This window comes from Hydra vulgaris, chromosome 02, assembly GCF_038396675.1.
Source record: "Hydra vulgaris chromosome 02, alternate assembly HydraT2T_AEP".
In the NCBI taxonomy this organism is placed as follows: Eukaryota; Metazoa; Cnidaria; class Hydrozoa; order Anthoathecata; family Hydridae; genus Hydra; species Hydra vulgaris.
This window is the reverse complement of record NC_088921.1, coordinates 56022501-56045277: the sequence shown is the minus strand read 5'-3', so window position 1 is coordinate 56045277 and position 22777 is coordinate 56022501. Positions and strand designations below refer to the sequence as shown.

The 22777-nt window shown below is 29.1% G+C and overlaps 1 protein-coding gene across 2 annotated transcripts in view; it reads left to right on the top strand.

Annotated features, from left to right (window-relative positions):
* LOC100205467 (uncharacterized) overlaps positions 1–22777 on the top strand; it is a 48949-nt gene that overhangs the window by 18872 nt on the left and 7300 nt on the right. The window contains exons 2-3 of one of the 2 annotated variants that reach the window (XM_065791439.1): positions 1507–1647; positions 5340–5513. In XM_065791439.1, the coding sequence (XP_065647511.1) occupies positions 1507–1647; positions 5340–5513 (315 nt within the window). The remainder of the gene's footprint in view (positions 1–1506; positions 1648–5339; positions 5514–22777) is intronic. The other variant, XM_065791440.1, reaches the window with a different exon arrangement.

Below are 22777 nucleotides of genomic sequence, written 5' to 3'. Positions count from 1 at the left end.
CGTTTCATTTTTTACATAAAAAAACTTGTTTAAAAAAAAATTAAATTTTTCACAAATAAATAGCAATTTGTTTTCTTGCTTTTCTGTCCATTGATAAAAACAGTAAAGTTTATTTGAGATATTTGAAATACAAATTTAAAAACTGTCTGTGTTTCTAATGCAATTTATAAAGTATTTCCTTTATATACTGACTGAAAAAAGTTGCGAAAAAATTGTATATCAAAAAATATTTTTATTTTCGTTATATTCATATCTACTTTTTTCCATGACTTGTGTCAATTTTGGTATTGGAAAATAACAAACGCTCTAAAAATAAGAAAACAAAAACAGTAAATATTTAAGTATATTATTTTTTTGACAACAATTTTTTTTTTTTATTAATAATTTTTTTTTAGCTTATTTTATTTAGGTTTTCTATTTTGTATAGTCTTCGGTTCTTTGATTTATTCTCTAGTTTCTTATAGCTTTGTTTTGCCGCAAATTTTTAAAACACTTACTATATAAAAGCGTGGTCAAGTTATCTAAAAAAAGTTACATAAAGCATGGATGTAAAAGACGTGTGACTGCACACGCTTCCCGGGAAGGCTCGATATATATATATATATATATAAATATATATATATATATATATATATATATATATATATATATATATATATATATATATATATATATATATATATATATATATATATAAATATATATATATATATATATATATATATAAATATATATATATAAATATATATATATATAAATATATATATATATGTATGTATATATATATATAAATATATATATATATATATATATATATATATATATATATATATATATATATATATATATATATATGTATATATATATATATATATATATATATATATATATATATATATATATATATATATATATATATGATGCGGTAGTGGTGTAGGTGTAGAGCGCTTGCATCATAAGCAAGAAGCTCCGAGTTCAATCCCCACCACATCCCTGGTAGTACTGTGCTTAACTTGTTTCTCCAAATAGTGGTTTTGTGTTTCAGAGTTATAGAGTGGAGAGAGGGTTGTAACTACAACTAAAGTAGCCTCCTCGACTGTAGTGACCTTCATGGCCTTAGGAAGGTGAATTCAAATAAAAAAAAAGTTATATATATTTATATATATATATATATATACATATATATGTATATATATATATATATACATATATATATATATATATATATATATATATATATATATATATATATATATATATATATATATATATATATATATATATATAGTATATATATATATATATATATATATATATATATATATATATATATATATATATATATATATATATATATATATATATATATATATATATATATATATATATATATATATATATATATATAAGAACTATGTAATTATATGGATTCATTAATGTTTTTAAATTAGTTTTTATTTGCTCATAAATCATTTTTAAATACTTTTGTTACACTTTTTTTATTAGGAGATTATTATTATAAGCTGAAAGATGACTTTATAAAAGTGGAGATGTATGTTGACAATGTTTATCACGTTGAGTTTCATGCACACATAAGTATTAAAACCCAAACTCTATTAAAGAATGCAGCATTTAGTAAAAGTAAAGGTAGTGTTTACTTTTAGTTATTACTTTTTAATTTTTCATTACCAAGCTAGTTTTGATTGGCCTATAAAAGATCTTTAGTATGATTTATTTCAAAGCAACATATACATAATAAAATAGTCTTTAGTTAATTAGAAATATGCACAACCAACAAATTAAAATCATAAAAGTGTAAAAATAGGTAATGAAATAATCATAATTTTTAATCCTTTTTTAATGCAACATGAGTCAGTTTTTTTAATGTGACATGAGTCAGATTTTTTGATTAATCAAACTTCATTACAAAATCGACTTGCATTAGAAAAAGAAAAAAATAAGTTTTACTGAATTATCAAACTTGATGCAAAAGATTAATCTAAAATTCTAAATGTCACATTATATTAAATACTGATTCTAAATGTCACATTATATTAAATACTGGTTCTAAATGTCACATTATATTAAATACTGATTCTGAATGTCACATTATATTAAATGGTTAGTTGTTATGGTTATTTCATTTCCTTTTTTTTTTTTTACTTTGGGCTCTCGTTAAACTTAAAATTCTGGAAATAATTTTCTTTGAAATTTACAAATTATTTTCGATATTTTCAATGTGATATACAACATCAAAACAAGTGTAAGTCCTATTGGGTTTATAAATAGATAAATAGAAGTAAATCATTGAATTGATGCACAAATTATTTTTTTGATAACAGGAAACATTGTTTTTTATTGTTTGAAAAAATTGTCAAAATATGAAACACTTTATTTCAGGCCAGCTATCATAAAACAAACTGTTACCCTATATAGTTTTCCAGTCTTATCTCTGCTGGTAACTTAAAAATCAAATAAATGTCTTCAGATAACTTTGATTAAATTATATATATATATATATATATATATATATATATATATATATATATATATATATATATATATATATATATATATATATATATATATATATATATATATATATATAATTAGAAATAGTCTTAAAGTTTTTGCACAAATAAAGCAATATTTCCACTAGTTAAGTAATGATATTGATGACAAAGGCAATTCTTCAAGGAAAAGATGGTATGACTCATTAAAGTAAAATGCAACATCTGAGAATACTGTTGGCTGAAAAAATAGATTTTCTTATATAGAAAAGTGAACAAGGGTGTAAAATATTTTAATGTGCATTTTGTTATCTATGCTAATATACTCTGTAACTTTTGAAATAGACAAACTATTTAGACTCAATTTGTAAAAAATTATTATACTTCAAAATTGAAAAACTTTCAGGAATAAGATTTTAAGTAATAATGTCAAAGTTATTACTAAAATCCAGGGTTTTGGAGTCCCAAAAGTACTTTGGCTTTAAATCTCTATTTTTTCCTGGTCTCTGGTGTCTAGAAACTCTAAAAATATTGGTTTATGATCTGCAATAAGAAAAAAAATTCATGTGATTTACTGACTTGTAACCTATTGTTTTTTAGCCTGAAGTGCTTTTTTTTTTCTTTTTTTTTAATGTTAATTACCCTCCCAAAGGCCTGAAAGGCCACTATAGATAAGGAGGCTACTTAATTATGGTTATTACCCTCTCTTAACTCTATATTTCCGAAAGACAAACCTTGACAAACAAGACTGCTGCGCAGAGAAAGAAGTTGAACTTGGAACCACTCACTTATGAAGCAAGCGCCCTACCAATACACCACTACCCCATTAACTTGTCGTTAATCCTTAGTCTGGAGTCCTTGCCTTCATTTTACATTAGGATTCTGGATTAAAAAACAAATTGTTCCAATTGAGACCCTGTTCAAGTCATTTAATAAAATTCAAATTGATTTGGTTGTTACAAGTTTTTTATTTAACTTTGTTCGCATAAAAATTGACACAAAGCAAAAATAATAAAATAGTTATTTATATAAACATATACATAAAAATGTTAAAAGCAGAAAGAAAAATAAAAAATATATTGATAAAATATATTGATGCTATAAGACCCAATTAGAATTATGTAGTGGACTGGAGGTGAAACTCTATCCTCAGGGTCACAATGCATTCACCAATGATATTTGGTAGAACCTGATAATAAGAGAGACTAGCAGCACCTGTCAGAAATGTGTTCTTTTTACCTCAATCATCACCTGTAACCAATTATAGGCACCACTATTTAATGCTTATTGTAGAGGAATCTAGGTAGAGGCTTATTGCCGACTGTATCAGTTATTAGTTCTAAGTTTTTATTAAAGATTGGTTTGCTTTTGGTATTGTGAGATATTTTGGTTTTCCACTCTCCTGTGGAGAGTGGAAAAGCCAAGAAAATTGCTATTTTATTCCAGAATCTGGTAGAATTTTTTAAAATATCTAAGAACTTTAAAATAAATAAGGCTTTTTGTGCTAGTAGAATAGTTCTAATTACAGGTACAAAATCAGGAACAGTTGTGACCCTAGTCATAGTTTTTGGACAACTAGTTTTTCAGTTTTTGTATTGGCAACACATTGCTGAGGTTCACATAAAATTGAAACGATTTTGTGCAAACAACTAAGTGCAAACTGTAGGATCTTTTAACCTTTTAACAAAGAGGTTACAAGATTCTACAGTCAACAAACAATTGTAGAGTAGTTGTTCTTCAAGTTGTAGCATACACGTTGTCATGTTTTGAAGCAGGCTTGGATGGATAGTGAAATTAAAAACATTAGTAATAATGTTTTTCCTGGAGGTAACATGTCTTTTGTGTTAAATTAAATAATTGTCTTTTAAAAATAATGGACCAGAAAAATGATTTGCAGACAGATTTATGAGGTTGAAGATAATAAACTATATAATAGATCAATTAAGAATTTTGAATATTGAATAATGGATTATCTTTTACAGGAGTTATTTGTTGATATCAGTTCTAAGATCAAGGGTACATAAAGGTGGTATTTGGCTAACTTATTAATTTAATTGTTTATTGTGAGCAAAAAGATTACTATTTATTTTTCTATTTAATCTTTTTATTGGTTTGAGATTAGATAGATTTTTGCTGCTTCTAGTGCTTTTTTGCAAATTGTAAGGACTCAAACACTGACGTTAGTTTAGTTACGTTAATTTAAGCAGCCATTTTGTATCAGTAATGAATATATTATTGTATCAATGAATAAACGTACCTTTTATTGGCTTTTTAAAATATGTATCAGATGTAACTATTACAATTTTAAAACTATTTGAAAGCTTGGAAAGGTATCATTTGTATCACTATGACAATAGAAAATAAATTTAAGGTTTTTCCCAATAATTTAAACGTTTGATAAAACCCTGTTTTTTTATTTTGCAAGCAACTTTAGATTTGCTTGCAAAGCATATTTTAAGACCTTTTTCATGGATTATGATAATGCGGTTCAATTACAAATGAAATCTTTATAACTTCCATAATTTTATCCAAACACAGATAGTTTTGTCTATCATATAAAACACTCAATACATATTGTAATATAAAATTCTAATTAAATTATAACTAAAATAAAATTTATAATTAAAAAAAAAGCTCTTTTAAACAAAAGGCTGGGACCACCTTGTCAAAATCTTTCCCCCTTCCTTCATTGAATTTATTATTTTTTAAGATTTATAAAAAGTTTACACTTTGTTAAAATCTTTTGAAAGTGGCAATTTAATTGTTTTTTTGTATTTTTATTTTGTACGTGAAACATATGGTGTTTGACATTTGTATTTTATTGTATAGAAATGGGTTTTGACATTCATTTCATTATGATTGATTTCCAATCACATGCTAATGTTCAGAGACAGCTTTCTAATTCTGTGCAAAAACTTTTGGCTGATCAAAACACTGTAATATTGAATGGTCATACAATGGTATCTGATAATATTGAATCTCAAATGGCTGCTTTATTTACTGGTTTAACTTTGTTTTACTTTTAGATATTTACTTTTTTTTTAAACATGAATATTAACTGAAAATTCATGTTTATTTTAAACATAGATATTAAACATGGGTATTAAATGGGTCTTAACATTTATATTGTTATTATCTTTAAGATTTTAATCAAAATTAGATTTAAAGAAGGTTTTAAAGAAGGATTCATATTCTTATGCTTTGTGTAAAAATATAAATTTTATATATATATATATATACATATATATTTATATACATATACATATATATAATTAGAATTTGAATTTAAATGGGAAAAACAAAAATTTTTCCAAAAGTTGGGGGTGCTATTGCCTCTCTGCCCTCCTCCTCCCCCCCCCCCCCCCCCAGTGTATGTATGGACATCATATATTTTATAGAGGATTGTTTTTTAAAATATTGAAAGTTACAAAACATTTATAATAGTTAATAAATCAAGATTTTTTACAATCATACTGGATCTTAACCATGTCATTAACTTTTGCATGTAGAAAAGTTGTGTTTTAAATCTGGCAATATTACAGGAAGTGGGCATCTAATGTGTAGGAGTTTAAAGAGATTCAGATAATGGTTTTTGATTGCAGGTTTTCATTGTGTTAGGAAGTGCAGTATATGCAGAATTCACATGTCTTTACTTATGCTGTAAACAAACCTATTTTGCAAATATTTTTCTTTACAGATGCACTTTTTATTTTCTGCTGTAAGTTATAAATATTTAAAAGCACTTTTAAGTTTTATTTTCTGCTGTAAGTTATCCTTAAATTTTTTTGTATATTTTATGTTGTGACAATTCTTTGTTTTCGCCTGAGTCCATCAATATAATCAATACACGTTTTTCTTCTTTAAAATCACTTTTTTTTCTTTTGTATGAATCTCGCATGACATGCTTTCTTTTACATTACTGACCTTATTTCTTAAATTATCGGGGTTTTTTTCTTCCATTAACGTTTTATCGATCACTTTTTGAATGCGAAATATAAAAAAAATTAAAGCATGATATTAATAAGAAACTTAAAGAATATCAACTATATCAAAGTTAAAGAAAGTCTTTGAGGAAATAAAAATGGATTGTCTTAAATATGTTTAACATAAAATATAGACAATATGATAAATTGTGTGCTGTAATATAATTGAAAACTATCGTTTGTTTATTAACCGAAAGATAGTTTTAAAAGAAATAGTTCACATTTTTTCAAAAATCTTTTGCAAAACTCAATTTAAAGACTATAAAATGAAATAAAAATTACCTTTCTTCAAAAACAAGAAGGTATTTAAAAAAATAATAATGCATAGTTATGTCATAAAACTAAGCATACATGTGTTTTTTAAAAGTTTATAATGCAAAGTTTCTTGTGACACTCCTAGTAAAATAGAGGTAAAAATTTAATTAACAGTATTAATTTATAAAATAAACAACAACAGAAACCATTTTAAAATTTATAAACAATAAAGTAATCTGAAAATATGGCTTTGTTGTCTGAGAGTTTGAGAGGAAGCCATCCAAGCCATCAATCCACATCCATCCACATCCATCAAGCTATCCATCCAGCCACTTTCCACACTTTTTAGAGCTTTTTGAGTTGACAAAAAAACTGTGGAGTAGTTGACTTTCAAGTTATAACTAGCATACATGTTGTCAGACTTTCGTCTTCTTTGGTGGCTGCTAAAAGGGCCTAGTCATCAAAGTTCAATAGTGGTCCACTCCCTACATGAAAACCAGCATGCCTGACATTGCTAAAAGTCTTTAGTATGTCAAGAGAAATAACCTTCCTAGTGGGCACACAATGTCGATCCAATGTTGGATTTATGTAGTGTTATGTTGGACGACATCGACCAACTAAATCTAAATTTATAAAAACAATAGTTACAATGACATTATTTATCATCAGAAATACAGCGCTGTAATAACGTTATTTTTTTATCAGAATTACAATGTTGTAATAACTTTAGTTATACAAAAGTTATTTTTCATCAGAATTACAACATTTTTATAACTTTGGTTGCGCAAAAGTTATTTTTTATCAGAATTACAACAATTAATAACTTTAGTTACATAAACATTATTTTTCATCACAGTTACTATGTCATAATAACGTTAGCTACATTAATGTAATTTTTTATTGGAGTTACATTATTTTTATTTACATTATTTTTAATAAATATTCCACTTTTTTTTTGACGAGGATTTTGTCTATAATTCGGAAAGGTTAAATGTGATTAAAAATATATATATTTCTTCTTGAGGTATCAAATTTTTTTGAATATTCAGTTTTTGAAATATATATATAATATTAAATTCTAATTAATGGTTTTAGCTTTCCACCAAAACAAAATAAATTTTATTACATTAAATTTTTTTTTTATATATAAAATGTTACTTTATATAGTAAATATTCCCTAAATCAGTATGATTGTGTAGTGTTGTGGATAGTGTGTGTGATCGGGGTTTGAGCCCCAATGGTATATTTTGAAGTCCTAAATAGGCTCAGAATAAGCTAAGATCAGATACGCAATTTGATTGGTTGATTTTGAAAGAGAGGCATTGTGCTTTTATTGATAAATGGAATAAAAACCAAAACAACCAGATTTCTGAAATATCTATTGAAGTAATGAAATTTTGTGTTATTATTAATAACACAAATTTTCATTACTTCAATAATGATAAAAATAAATGAATTCACAATTCAGATCCAGAGCCAACAACTGCTCAGTGACTAACAGTAACACCGCTGAATTAAAGGGCAAGTTCAAGAACAAGAGCCAGTCAGCCAGAACCCGAACCACCAGTAACAAGCAACCCCAAGAAAATTTAAAATAATCTCAAACCTCAGATCTTCTAAATGTGCTGACGTCTTTGAAAGTAGCCATGTTTTTATTTTTACTTTTTATTTAATTTTTATTTTTTTCAAAATGTAAATAAACAGTGGTCAAACAGTTACTGTTCATTTAATTTTTAACAGGAAAAAACTGACATATTCTGAATTGCAAGGGTTTTACACATGGCGTTATTCTGATTGTATTTTTAGAGTGGTCAGACAAACACTGTTTTTCTAAAATTTTAAATAGTTGCAAATAAATCAAAAAGGAAAGAACATTGTTTTCAAAAATGTAACAAATTTTAAAACACTAACTTTTATTCATATTTATGCATTACATACATATCTATTAGTAATACAAGCTCAACCTAAAATTACAGTGAAACTTATAAGTTTTTAATATAAATATTTCAATATAAATCAATATGAAATATAAACATTTCAGCTAAACTAAAATTATCAATGCGAAAGGTAAGTGTTAATGTCATACTAAAACTGAGTTATACAGTTTTGAGAGTTTACATGTTCTAAAATGACAAAATTTCAACACTTAAATCGTTGTACAGCATTATCGTCCACGTCCAAAACATTAAACATGACTAAAAGATTAAAGGCGGAATTCTTGGAGTCGAACGCGTGTTCTATACATAGAATATATATATATATTGTTTAAAGCAGTTAAGACCATCAATGTATGATAAATGTAAACGAGTTAGACTCAAATTTTAGAGAATTCAGCCTTTAATTTACAACGATTTTAAAATCTACAAATTATAATTTTATAATATTTAAGTAGAGAAACTAATCCTAATCATCACGATATTTTTTTTTGAATTCAGACATGCCAATACGCAAACTATGTGGGGCTCAGCGTCGAATAAAACAGAAAAATGATGAGAAAGAAGCATTAAGTCCAAAGAATTAATGAGTAAGTTTTTATAAGAAAGAAAGCGAAAACAGATGATGCAGAAAGTGAATCAGAATCTGAAGATGACAGCAGAAATGAGGGCAGTTATCAATTGTTTGCCAAAAATGAAGAAGCCTCAATTGATCAAGGAGGTAAAGATACCTGCGATCCGGATCCTAATAATGACAGTGACAGTAAAAATGAAGAAATATTTGAAGATCTTTCTATTCCTGCTGCATTGTCATTTCTTGATGTTGGCTTTTTAAAATTTGACCAAACAACACAGTGACCTATCATGTTGCAAAGTCTTAAAACTGAGATCATAGCTCGCAGATCTGATTTATTTCAAAACAAGAATGGACCTTTTGTTGCAAACTCAGGAGGACATTCAATGAACTCGACGTGATTCAAACAATGACTTGCTAATGGTGATGAAGTGGGTTGTTTGTGGTTGTTATATTCACCAGTTAATGAAGCAGTTTATTGTTTCTGTTATTTACTGTTTCCAACTTCCAGCTCAAGCTCACAATCTTCCTTTGAATCAGCTGGTGGATTCATTAACTGGAGACACACAAAACGATTAAAAGATTACGAGAACAGTTCCTGTCACCATAAATCATTTACTATATGGAAAGATGCTGAATGACGAATAATTTATGGAAAAGGAATAGATTCAGAATTTGAAGCCCAAATTGAATCTGAAAAGCAACGTTGGTAAAATATCTTAAAAATAATTCTTTCTTGTATTAAAGTTCTTGCTTCTCAGAACATGGCTTTAAATGGTTATAGAGAAAAACCTAGTGCTGCTGATGGAGCCAATATCGGAAACTTTCTTGCCCTTTTGAAACTCCTTGCTGAGTATGACCTTCTCACTGCAAATCATCTACAGCATGTTAAAGAAAATCCAGGGTCCGTCTCTTATCTGTCTCCAGACATTTAAAATGAATTCACCAACCTACCAAGCATTTTAGTATCTTACTTGATTCGACTCCTGATCTAGGACATCGAGAGCAGTTATTTGAAGTAATAAGATTTGTGGACATTGATTTTGTTACCAAGAATATTGTGATCAGAGAGTCATTTCTTGGATAAATTGAAATCCATGTCAAAGATGCAGCAACTCTTGAACTATTATTACTGAGAAACTTGATTCGGACAACCTACCACTGGCAGATTGTAGATCCCAATGTTACGACAATGCTGCCCTGATGACAGGAAAAATCTCTGGGCTTCAACAATAAATATGTGACTGAAATCCTCGATCATTGTTTGTTAATTGTGATAACCATAGTTTGAACTTTGTTGGAGTTCATGCTGCTAAAGTAGATCTTGTAGTCATAACATTTTTTGGAACAGTTGAAAGCATTTATCTGTTTTTTTCTAGTTTGACTCTGCGATGGGAGCAAATGAAAAATTTTGTTAAGATCACTGTTAAACAGGAAGCAGAAACCAGATGGAGTGGAAAAGCAAGCTGTTAAAGCAAAGAGTACTGAATTGGTTAAACTTCTTGAAAGTCTCGCAGATGACTTAAGCCAGACGATGGATACAAGAAATAAAGCTGGAACTTAACTTAAAAATATTCTGAAATTTAATTTCATTGTTTTACTTCATTTCTGGAACAACATTCTTGGAAAAGTAGACCTTCAAAAAACGATTACAAGATCCCACAATGAACTTTAAAGAATCTCAAAGAATTTCGTGATGATTTGTGCCAAAATGTAATTGAGTATAGAAAGGGCAAATTGAAGCTTATTCTTTCATATCTACGAGCTTCAATGGGTCAACAACGTCTTGTTGATTTGGCAATCCTTAGTGTCGAAAGAGAAACTTTAGAATCAACAGACTTTGATGATATAATAGATAAATTTGCTACAGTTAAAGCCAGAAAGATCAAATTATAATTTATAAATAGTTATTGGATCTGATTGACCATCTGTCACTTTCAATGACTAATTCACATGAACCATAATAGATACGTGATTGGAAACATGAGTTAAATTGAGTTTGCATTATGATTAGTATTTCTTTTTTTTTTAATTAAAATTGTCATATACTTGGAAACATTAAGTTTTTTTTTAGTTCGCATGTCTGCTTCAGGGGGGCACCAATTTTCAGCATTGCGCTGGGCGCCAGAAACCCTAGCTACGCTACTGTTATTAATCCAAGAAATTCATTTTATTTTAGTACTCTTCAGAATATTTATTTAGATATCAAAATCTACTTTGACAAAAGAGTTTTCACTCCCAAAAACCTCAAAATTTCAGTAAAGTTTATCTTGGTGATGGAGTTTTTATCTGCTTTTAATTCCGAGAAATGAAAGAATGTAATGTATGTTTTAAATAATTTTGATAAGATCTGTACATGTGTTTCTCGTTAAATTAAATGTTTTAAAATAAACTGCATAAAAACCCTTTTTGAGTAAAAATTCATTAACGGGTTTTATTAATTAAAGAGTTAAACATTAAACATTTTCCAATAAAAAGTTATAATAATGTTTTTCTAGCTTACTCGTTTTATGTGAATCTACAAACTCTGAAGAGATTTTTCTTTTTAACCTAAATTTTAAGAAGGCTGATTATGAGTAAATATTTTTACTTAACTCTAATAAAACATCATCTTTAAATCTTTAAACACATTGTGAAGATTTAAAAAATTTTTGGCAGCATACCTAAGCTTATATGTTTAAAAAAAATAACAATTGGATATTAAAACTCTTTAAAAATTTAACAAAAGAAGTTATATTTATTTGTTTTTCTACTGATTGGTGAACTTTTGTTCAGTTACATATAAGGATTGGTATTACAAAGGGTCGTCAAAGTTACGTCACGCTCGAGGGGGAGGGGAGGGGTTTATGTTTTGTGATGACTCATACTTGATTTGTTACTAAAGAGTTACAAAGTTTGTGACATGTCACATTTCCAAAATTATAAAGATACAAAAGACACATTTATAAACTAATATCATCTGTGGATGACCTCAATAAGTCAATAACTCCAGCTGGTAAGTTTTTTGTTTTGGTGTGACTTCCTGATGTCTTTCTCAGAGATGCAATAAATGGATCAGATATACAAAGTAGTCGATTTAACAAATCTTGGTTAGTTTTCACACGAGATAATTTTCTTGCAAAATGTTCGCAATAGTTTTGAAAGTCTTTATTGCATGCTTCTTTAGCTTCTTCAGAATACATACTAATGGGTAGTTCTAAAGTTTTAATAATTTCAGAACCATAGATTAAAATTTTGAGGAGAGATTGTGGCATATAGTACCAAGGATAATGATGAAAATAAAGTCGAGCTGCTTTTAAACAGAAAGTCTCAAATTTATCAGTATCAATGTCTAAACCACATGAAATTTTTGCCAATATAATATGCAAATTTAGAATCAGTTCAACATTAATATTTAAAATTTCTGCAAACTTTTCCGCATTTTGAAATGCTCTTCGAGCCGTATTTCCACTACCACCAGATTTCGGAACATCAACTATCAAGCCCATTTCATCTGTAAATCTATTTTGAATTTGTTGTTTTAGAGCCTTTACTTTGGATTTATCTTCTGCAGTTCTTGCCTGCCACATTTTCTAATTCATTTTATATCCAATATGTAATAAACATTTAAAAAAACGTATCCAAGCATGTAAGGATGACTTACATGCTTGGATACGTTTATAAAGTTTGTTGCTTTATTTAATATTAATTACCATCAATTAAACATCAGGTAAACACTTTTCACAAATTTTAAAATACAATAACCAATTATTTGTTCAAATTACCTGCTAACTATATCAACCAATAAGCAACAATCTCAAACTTAAAAAGTTTTAGTAATGTTTATAATTTATATATGGGAGTTTTTGGGGCAAAGTCCCTAAAAGCAATTAGCCTATGTTTTATTATTTTTTTTTTTATATTTTTGTAGCTAAATGATAGGATTAATGTAAACTGATGGAGAATGTGAAAAAATGATGACTATGTAAAATATAAAACTGTTGAAAAATCGTATGGGAATCACAGCATCTTTTTTATGTCATAGACTCTAAGACATAAAAAAAAAAAAGTAGTAACAAACTATTAAACATAATGTGAATCTTCACTATGCTGTAATTCCTAAACGATAGATTTTCCAATCCAGTTTTCTATTTTACTAAGATATACAGCCAATCAGGTTGCGCATATTTCTGCCTATTTCGAGCCTGTATAGGGTTTCAAAATAAGCGTCCCGATGACTATCAACTTTTACTTAAAAACAAGTTGCTTTTACATCGAAATTACAAGGGTGATTAACGTTGAAAAATCTAAAGTTATTCATTCTTTCCAATAATAATATAATAACGTTATTTAACGCCGTTCAAGCGTTGATGTGCCCACTGGGTTTGCTTCACTACCTCCATCTAATGTACAATAAAACTAGTTGACTGTTACAAGAGAAAGCTCTTGTAACAGTCAACTAGTCAGCAGTTGAACAATATAATTGAAATCCAAATGAATGTCAGGCTAAGTTGTTTGACTCAAAATGAGATACGAGAGGCTTTATTAATTATTTTAATTACGAGAGTTTTATTAGTTAAAGACCTTGTTGATAATAGTAGGAGGATTTAGCAATAGAGTTTAAAACAACACGTACCACCCAAGCAAGACATCATTAAGTTGTTGTTTTTTTTGCAGATTCGGAATCCCCATAAAATTCTTAACTATATAACTACACAGAAGATATATATATCGTCCGTCCAGTATTATCTTATTCTGTCACCAAAATATGATTTTGGTGACAGAATAAGATAATACTGGACGGAAAAACGCGATTGAAACGTCAAAATACAAAAAAAATTCAAAATCGACTTTTTGCCAAATTTTAAAAAAATCGTTAAGGTTAATATATCATACACTTTAAGTGTTAAAGTTTAGAAAATTATTGTGAATTTTGTGTTTAAAATAATGATTTTTCACTTTTGAGATTTTACAAAACGCAAAAATTGTATATTGCTCTCAGTCAATTTTGTTGTTGTTTTTATTATAAATTTTGTCCAAAATCACTTAATTTTTTAAATAGAAATATTTGTGAACGTGTTATAAATTTATCAAATGTTTTGCGTAAATAATGTCTGTAAACCGTATTTCAGATATTATTTGATTGTGTTTAAAAACAACAATTTGTCTAAATGAAACATTTATATTATAGCAATCAACATGTATAAGAAAATATTGCATAACTCAGGGGTGGCCAGAATTTTTAGGATACGGGCAAAAAAAAGTTAAAAAACAATATTGCACACAAAAAATTTATTTCTACTAAAATATAGGTGACTAATAACTATTATAATCATTTGTATCAATATAATTATTAAGAGTGGTGAACTTGACCGTCTGAAACTAGTTTTTTGATGTCTGGATTAATTTTTGTGGTAGATTAGGGTTTCCAATCGGTTTTAACCGATAACCAAAAACTGGGGTTTTTTGTCAAAACCGATATAAATGAAAACCGTCGGTTTTCAAAAAACGATTTTGGCGGGTTTTTTTACACTGTCTAATTCTAAAGTTTTAATAATTTCAGAACCATAGATTAAAAAGTATAAAAAATCAAACTTGTAAGTAGATTTTTATTTTATTATTTAGATTGTATTTTGATGGAAAGCTCAGCATGTCTTTTCATTTTCAAAATTATTGAAGTATTACACACAAAAAAAGTTCACATCTCGAATAAACACGCTAATATATTCAAATATAAAGTATTCGAATACTCAAATAAGATGGCTTATTCTTTATATTAAGGATTTTTATTCCTTAAAAAAACATAATGATATTTTTAGTGTATGTTTGTGTTCAACAAAGTATTAACGTATAGGCATGTAACAAAAATATTTCATGATAATGTTACTATCAATTATTTAATTTTTTGAAAATATATTTATCTTCCAGATAAATCATGTCATCAGTTTGGAAATTTGCAAATCCACCACTTGAAAAAAAAAAAAAAAAAAACATAGACAGTTATTTACAAAAAACGAGCCTTAAAGAAATTGTAGCTGATCTAGTTACAGATGATGTTTTCGATTAATAAGAAAATGGTCTCAACCTGCATGAAAACGAATGTAAGAAAACCTATAAAACTAATCTCATTAGGATTTATGGTTCCTGTCCAGCTGAAAGTTTAATACAAAATATTAAGGATAATTTTTATTAATTTGGTGTCCGTATGAAAATAGGTGTAGTAAGTTCTACTCAAGATGGTTCAGCAATCGACAAGAAAAATATGCAATTAACGGATATTGTTGATCGGTTTAGCTTTAATCATGCAATACAATTTGGTATATGTGACTCGTTATACAAGAAAAATAAAGTCAGTGATTCAGAAGAGATTAAACATGGAATTTGCAATGATAATTTTAGTTTTGAATCAGTAAACAATGAGATTAATGTTGACTATCCTGAAGTTTTAACGAATGCACAAAAAGTAGTGAAATTCATAAAAATCTCATCAGTTCGTAATCAAATTTTTCAGAAGAAAGTTACTGAGGAATTTGGAAAAGAAATCGAACTGCATCTGGATGCTCGTCATTGTTGGAAATCATTTTATTCAATGACTGCGCCTTTGTTAAAAACAAAGAAATGTTTATTCCAGACATTTACTGAATTAAATGCGCTTGTTGTAATCAACAAGGTAGATTTTGAGAGCCAGCAAAACTAGCAGTGGAGTTCCTTAGCTGAGAAGATGCAACTAGGGCATGGAATTATTACCGTTTTTCATAATTACCGGTAACGGTAAAACCCCGGTTTTTGCCATTTTTATTACCGGTAAAACCGGTAATTTAAAGTTTTTTCAAAGGAATAAAAAAAGGCTTGAAATGCAGCAAACCGACTTATAATTAACACAGATTAATATCACATAAAGTTAATCTCATATTAAGCTCAAAACAATACATCCACTTTCAGATATTACAGTTAAATATCACAAAAAAAGAGCTTAAACAGTTTAAATAAACTCAAATTCTATAGATTGACTGATATAACATTTAACACAGTTGTTAGGCATTCAATACAGAAATTACTGCTGATTGCTGAGCTTTTTTCAACAAAAAATAAGTTCGTAAAATGCATAAGGGATTAAGAGTATTATCATTCAAGCTTAATCTGAGTTTTGTAACAAAAAGACCACTGGCTGAGAAAGAATGTTCAGCTTTAACACTAGTTACTGGTATACCCATCAATGCATTATACAGCATTTCTAAGTTGTTTGTGCGAGTTTTTGTCAACTCAAAAACGGCCATTTCCTTCAACAGTGATTTGGAACTGGTGCCCACTCTCATCCTCTTTGAACTAGAGGGACACCTCAAAGCATCCTTGATAGACTGTTCCAATTGTTCTGCCAAGGAAGATTGTCCTTCATCAATATTGGGTATTTCTTTACATTCTTCTTCCGATTTATCTTCATCTTCGTAGCTCTCCTCAAACAGTCGACAGAATAATTTGGCAGCAGTATTTGCAAGGGCATTTCGTTTCATTTGTGGAGTGTCAAAGACATCCGTACTTTGCCCTTGCTTGTCCAAGGCCTCTGAATCGTTTAAATAAATCAATAGATTTACTATATTAGGATTTCTTTCCTTTATTCTTTTGACTAACATTTCTAATAACTCTTTGCTGAAAGTTGAATTCTGCATGCTCAATTTAAGGCAAATAAACTTCAGAATCTGATCAATAAAATCAATGTTGCATCTCGTCTACATAAAGCTTCTGTTCCCACTTTTACTGGTTCTAGGGCTGCAATCAATTCTTCAAGTGTGTTAAATTCTTCATCGAAGAAGCTTATTTCACTAGAAATTTCGATCAAGGACATCTTGATAGGCTTCTTTAGCTTAACAAATCGAGACATCAAGTCCACCAAACTGTTCCACCTAGTTTTTGAGTCAAGTATAAGTAATAATTCTTTTTTAAACTCAGCTAGAACGTGCTTTTGAAGAATATCATCGTTTTTGACAGGGGACTTGCGAAACAGGCGTACACAACATCTTACTTTTGAAATAATGTGTCTCAGATCTTGACGGACTTCAGGGGGTTGATCATCTTCAATTACTACATGAAAGTGTCAGTAATTAAGATGATTTTTTTAATAAAAATAATCTTATTTAGATGCCTTATACATTTGAATAATTATATATAATACTTACCTTCTTCATCTTCGTAATACAACACCTTCTTCATCTTCGTAATCGCTGTCATCAGAGATGGAAATATCATCAAGTGCCAATTCTTCTTCTTCATCGAGATCAGAAATGACTTCTTGGACCGGAGTTGTTTTGTATAAAACATTACAGACTGCTAAGTGGATGCCATGTGCCAAGCACAATTGATGGGTTGGTAAAATAGCTTTTCCGAGTTTTTTCATTACAGCAGCTCCATCAGTTGTAGCTGCCACAATATCAGAGACAAATTCCAAATTCTTTTAGCTTTTCTCTAACAATGGTCACAGCTTTATCCGCTGGCATTGAGCCAAAAATTCTTACCATTCCCAAATTCCAATGCCGATTCTTGACATGAACATTAATATTAAGAAACTTTCTGTTACGAGATGGTGTGTATTCATCAAGAGTAATGCTAAAACAAATTTTGTCTTTCTTCATTTCTTCAAACTGCCTTTTATAAATGTCTTTAACCTCAAGACAATGCTTCATAATAATTGCTTTGATCGATTTTGCATCTTTTGGCAAGTGGTATCCTTGAGCTCCCAATGCCGCTCTTAAACGTTGACTTTTTGCCAGTACTCGAATTGGTAATCCATCAATGGCGACTAACTCGGACAAGACAACTGCCAAGGAATCTTTTTGGGTCACAAAGAAGTGATCAATTTTTCCAAATTTTGGTTCAACTTTGGCTGATACTTGTTTCATAGCATCGGCCTCGATATGATGCATTAATTTGAGATGAGATCTCATACCACTGGTAGATCCACCTTTGCACTTGATTTCTTTGCTACAAATTTTGCACTTCGCCAGCTGCAGATCCTTGCTGCGTAAGAAGTGCTTCCATACCTCGGAATTATTGTTTCCTGCAACGAAGGTCATCTTCGTGTTTATTGCTTTTTCCTCAAAGAACTGCTTTCTCTCACTGTGTTGCGTCTTTTAGGAGTTGCCAAATTAAAATGAAAGCAAAATACCAAATTATTTAATTAACAAAATATCATTTTTAAAACAGCGGTAATAGATTGAGAAAAAACCGGTAACGGTATTTTTTGGGAATAAAAATTACCGGTAAAAACCGGTTTCTCATTACCGGTTTCCATGCCCTAGATGCAACGTTATTGACAGCAATACTGTTCTTGAATTCATGCATAAATTACATCTTTATTACATTCAAATTTAGAGAGCGCATCGATGAAAGAACTAACGGAAATTTTATGCAGTTGTTAAGGTGCCTAATCAGTTGCTCTATTAAAATATACTTTAAATTTTGCCGGAAAATTTGCGTTTTTGCTTTTTAGATTTACTTCTAATGATAAGGAACCACTACTAGCTGAAGCACCATGTACAACATCGGAAAGTTTACCTATTTCTCTTAAGGATGAATTAAACGCACTTCTCAATAAAGATAGCACTACATATTTGCAATTCAAATGGCCTAAGCAAGAATTTTTTTGTACCGAAATACGGGCAAAAGACCAAAAAAATCTTGAAAATTTTACAATGCGATTCTCTCTATAAAGCCCACATCAGCAGATGTCGAACGCATTACTTTGAGCTGCACTAGTTTCTGCACAAAAATCAGATCACGATTTTCTGATTCGTCAAATTAAAATCTTGAATTTTTTAAAAATATTTTACAATAAAAATAAGTCGTTATAAGTTTTATTTCAAAATATAAACATAATGCTAGAACACTTTGTTTGAAAAAAAAATTTTAATAAACAATGCAATATTAACTTACATAAGTTTTATTATTTAACAAGAAAAACCGAAAATCACGGTTAACCGCGGGTTTTTTTTTTAAATTAAAACCGAAACCGCGGTTTTTTATAAATGTGGTTTTTTGGAAACCCTAAGGTAGATAGAAGTCACATTACCAAGATGGTTGTCTCCTAAATATCAAAATTGTTTAACGGGCATTTAAAAAAGTCTCTGCGGGCATTTTTTTGCACGCGGCAGTGGTTTGGCTAGTGGTTAATTAGTAGGTAAATCTTTTTTTTTTAGCCGAAAGTTAATATAAAAAAATTTAAATGTTTCACATAATATTTAAATGTGTATTTTAGACCTATCTAATGCTTTTATACCGAGAAAGGAGAGAAGGAACAATTTTACTTTTACATAAACTAAACACAAAGAGCCATAAAATTTCTTTTATGACAACTCTTTGTGTTTTTAATTTTTTTATATCTTTTTTATGTTTTTGCATTTTCGCACCAATTTTTTTTTCTTTGTTGAAAAGAATAATTAAACTTATTTAGAAAAATGTCTATAAATACTTTTTAGTTTTTGATGGCAAAGTTCTTGGTAGAGCTCATACAGTCGATTAATAGACAATTTAGATTCAAAATATTCCTTTCTTGTATTGGTACGACAATAGTGCGAGTCTATAACAGGAATGCTATTTATGTGTTCTCTGGTGCCATTTTTGACTGCCTCAGGAGTTTTCTTTTTTGTATGCTTGTCTTGTTTTCTTGGAGTGTGTTTGTATTTGTTTGAAAATATTTATAAAAATATGAAACTCTTTGTTGGCTAATGTCCAAAGTGTTTGAAAAAAAGGGCTTGCAAACTCTTATGTGAATGCCTTTAAGGTGAGAAAAGTAGGCAAACGAGAACTTTCGCCTGGATAAAACTGCTTGTTTTCGTTTAGTTTTTTTTTACAATGCGTTTTGTATTTTCACTAATAAAAGTGTGCTTTTGAGGTCATCATTGAAACCCTTGAAATTTCCTCGACGTCATTTTTAAAATTTCAAAGCAACTAGTCACATGTCTTACGCTACAACATTGATTCGCTAAAACATAATATTGAAGCGTTTTGTTAAAGTGACATAGAATATAATAAAACTGGTAAAGTAAGCAATATTGTAAATAGAACAAAATCAAATTGAGGAAATCTTGACGAAGCAAAAAAGATAATTACATATAAATAAGTGGAGATAGTGAATTAAGCTTTTTTAATTAACAAAAAGTAGATTTTTAAAATAAATGAAAATAGACCTCTTCACAATTCCGATAATTTTGTGCGCGCGTATATTTAATAGTACGTTATGGTTCCTTATGCGCAGAATCGCATGAAAAAAAGTTAATACATAGATAGGCAAACTGATCTATTAGAGGCCACGTCCTATTAAGAGCCGCTTTTTTGAGGGCTCTTTTCAAGGATTTTTTAAACAGGTTGATTAAATATTTGAATTTTTTCTTCAGCTATTTGTACTAAAAATAATAAGCAATATATATTTTTAGCTATAGTTTATAAATAGAATATTTATATTATATTGAAGATATCGTTTTTTTTTGGAGAGTATAATAGCCGGTTTTGGATTTTTTAAACATATTTAAAATAGATGGATTTTTTTAGGTTCAGTTATTTTAGAACATTTATTTTAAAATTTAAGTCATATTTATCTTTTAAACACTTTGTTGTACTGCAAATAATAAGAATTTTAGAATTTCGAATTTGTATAGCACCACTCACATCGCCCAATTATTGGTCGCGTAATATGCCAATTTGTAGCCATTAAAATTTTTCAATATTACCTATGTTTATTTGTTTGTTTTTATTTTTTATTGTAAACTCAGTTATTTTTTGTGCTGATACAAGCATAATATTAAGAAATTTATTTAATTGACTCACTTAGTTATTCAACTACTTATTTCTTTCATCTGTAAGGTAGTACAAGACTATTGCAAAACAAAATAATTTTAAAAATGTCTCTGAAAAACTCAGACTATTAAATAGGTAAAGTATTGTAACCTAAGTATTAAACTTACTTATGGTAATGATGCTCTGTTCTTTAATGATTTAAATTAAAGATAAAACAATCGAGTTACTGTTTTCAAAATCGTATATTTTTTGTTCGACTTTAAAAGCCATCAGTTAGGCGAAGTTTCTTAAATAAAACGAAGTTGAAATCCATTAAACTTCGAAATAAAATTAATTAAACGGTTATGAAAGTCGGAAAAATTTGTAGTTTTAACTTTTAATCGACTTTGAAAACCATTAAAAGTCATTAAAACTTTATTAAAACGATGTTGAAAGCCGTAAAAAGTCGTAACTTTATTTTTAATCGACTTTGAAAACCTTTAAAAGTTGTTAAAACTTAATTAAAACGATGTTGAAAGCCGCAAAAAGTTGTAAATCAAAATTTTACGGTTAATAAAATCGTATAAATTTGTTTACATCGTATTTAACGAATTTGAAAACCTGATAACTTTGTGTATGTTATTTAACACGATTTTAACATTGTAAAACATCAAACAAGTATGCCAAAGATCCATCGCTCGCTGGTTTGGAAGTACTTCCTGAAGGAATACAGGTGAGATAAGGCCTATGGTGTGTGCAATATCTGCAAGAAGGACCTAAAAATGAATTCTGGGTCAACATCGACACTGAATGGTCACCTGCGATCCAACCATAAGGATGTGTACATCGAAATGTGTCAGAATCAAAAGATAAGAGATGAGGCAAAAGCTGCCAAGGAGGACAAAGTTGAAGAGGCTATTATAGACTCTATACTTAATAACTAATTAGAAACAGTTGGCACTGGTAACTTAGTTAAATAATGGATGTTACGATGCGATGTAGCAAAGTTAAACGTCTTCATGTCAAATTTATATGATTTTTTATTGATGTAAACAAAGACATCCGAAGTTAATTCATTGTTAACAAATGTATACGATTTTTTTAGGTCACAGGAAAAGAAAAGGGTTCTAAAAGCCAGAAAGAATCTGTGCTATCCAACACAGAGCACCACTCAACTTCGTGGTGACATTTAGTTCATGATTTACCTTGCAACTGACAATCAGCCTTTCTCCATGTGGCTCTATCCCGTTCCAAAGACTGCTTTCCCACTCTGACTCGAGGTTTAAGGTTAAAAGTATTGCCTGCATGGCTCGCTTCAAGTTAACTCTCCTCTATAGGAATCTGCAGATGGCCATGAAGTGCATGTTTGACAAGGATATTCCTTATTGCGACTGAGTTGCAATCAGCACTGACATCTGGACCTCACGCAACAACAATCCATTCATGGCGGTGACTCATCACCAAGGAGTTGGTTCTACGAAAGGTAACTGTTGGAGTTGTTCCATTCCCAGGAAAGCACACTAGTCAGAACATTGCGACTCAGTTGAACAACTTGGTTTTGAGTCACGCAAAATGGTCAAGGAGCGGGTTGTTGTGTGTGATCAAGTTTCAAATATAAAAGCTGCACTGATGAAGTCAGAGACTATTGCTGATCTTGGAAGTGGTTCAATAACGTGCATTGACCCATGCTTAACGTGGCCCTGGAAAGGACTGTCAACAAACAACCTGATATCAATGCTGCTATCGATGCATGCAGGTTAATCTCCGTCTGAATCC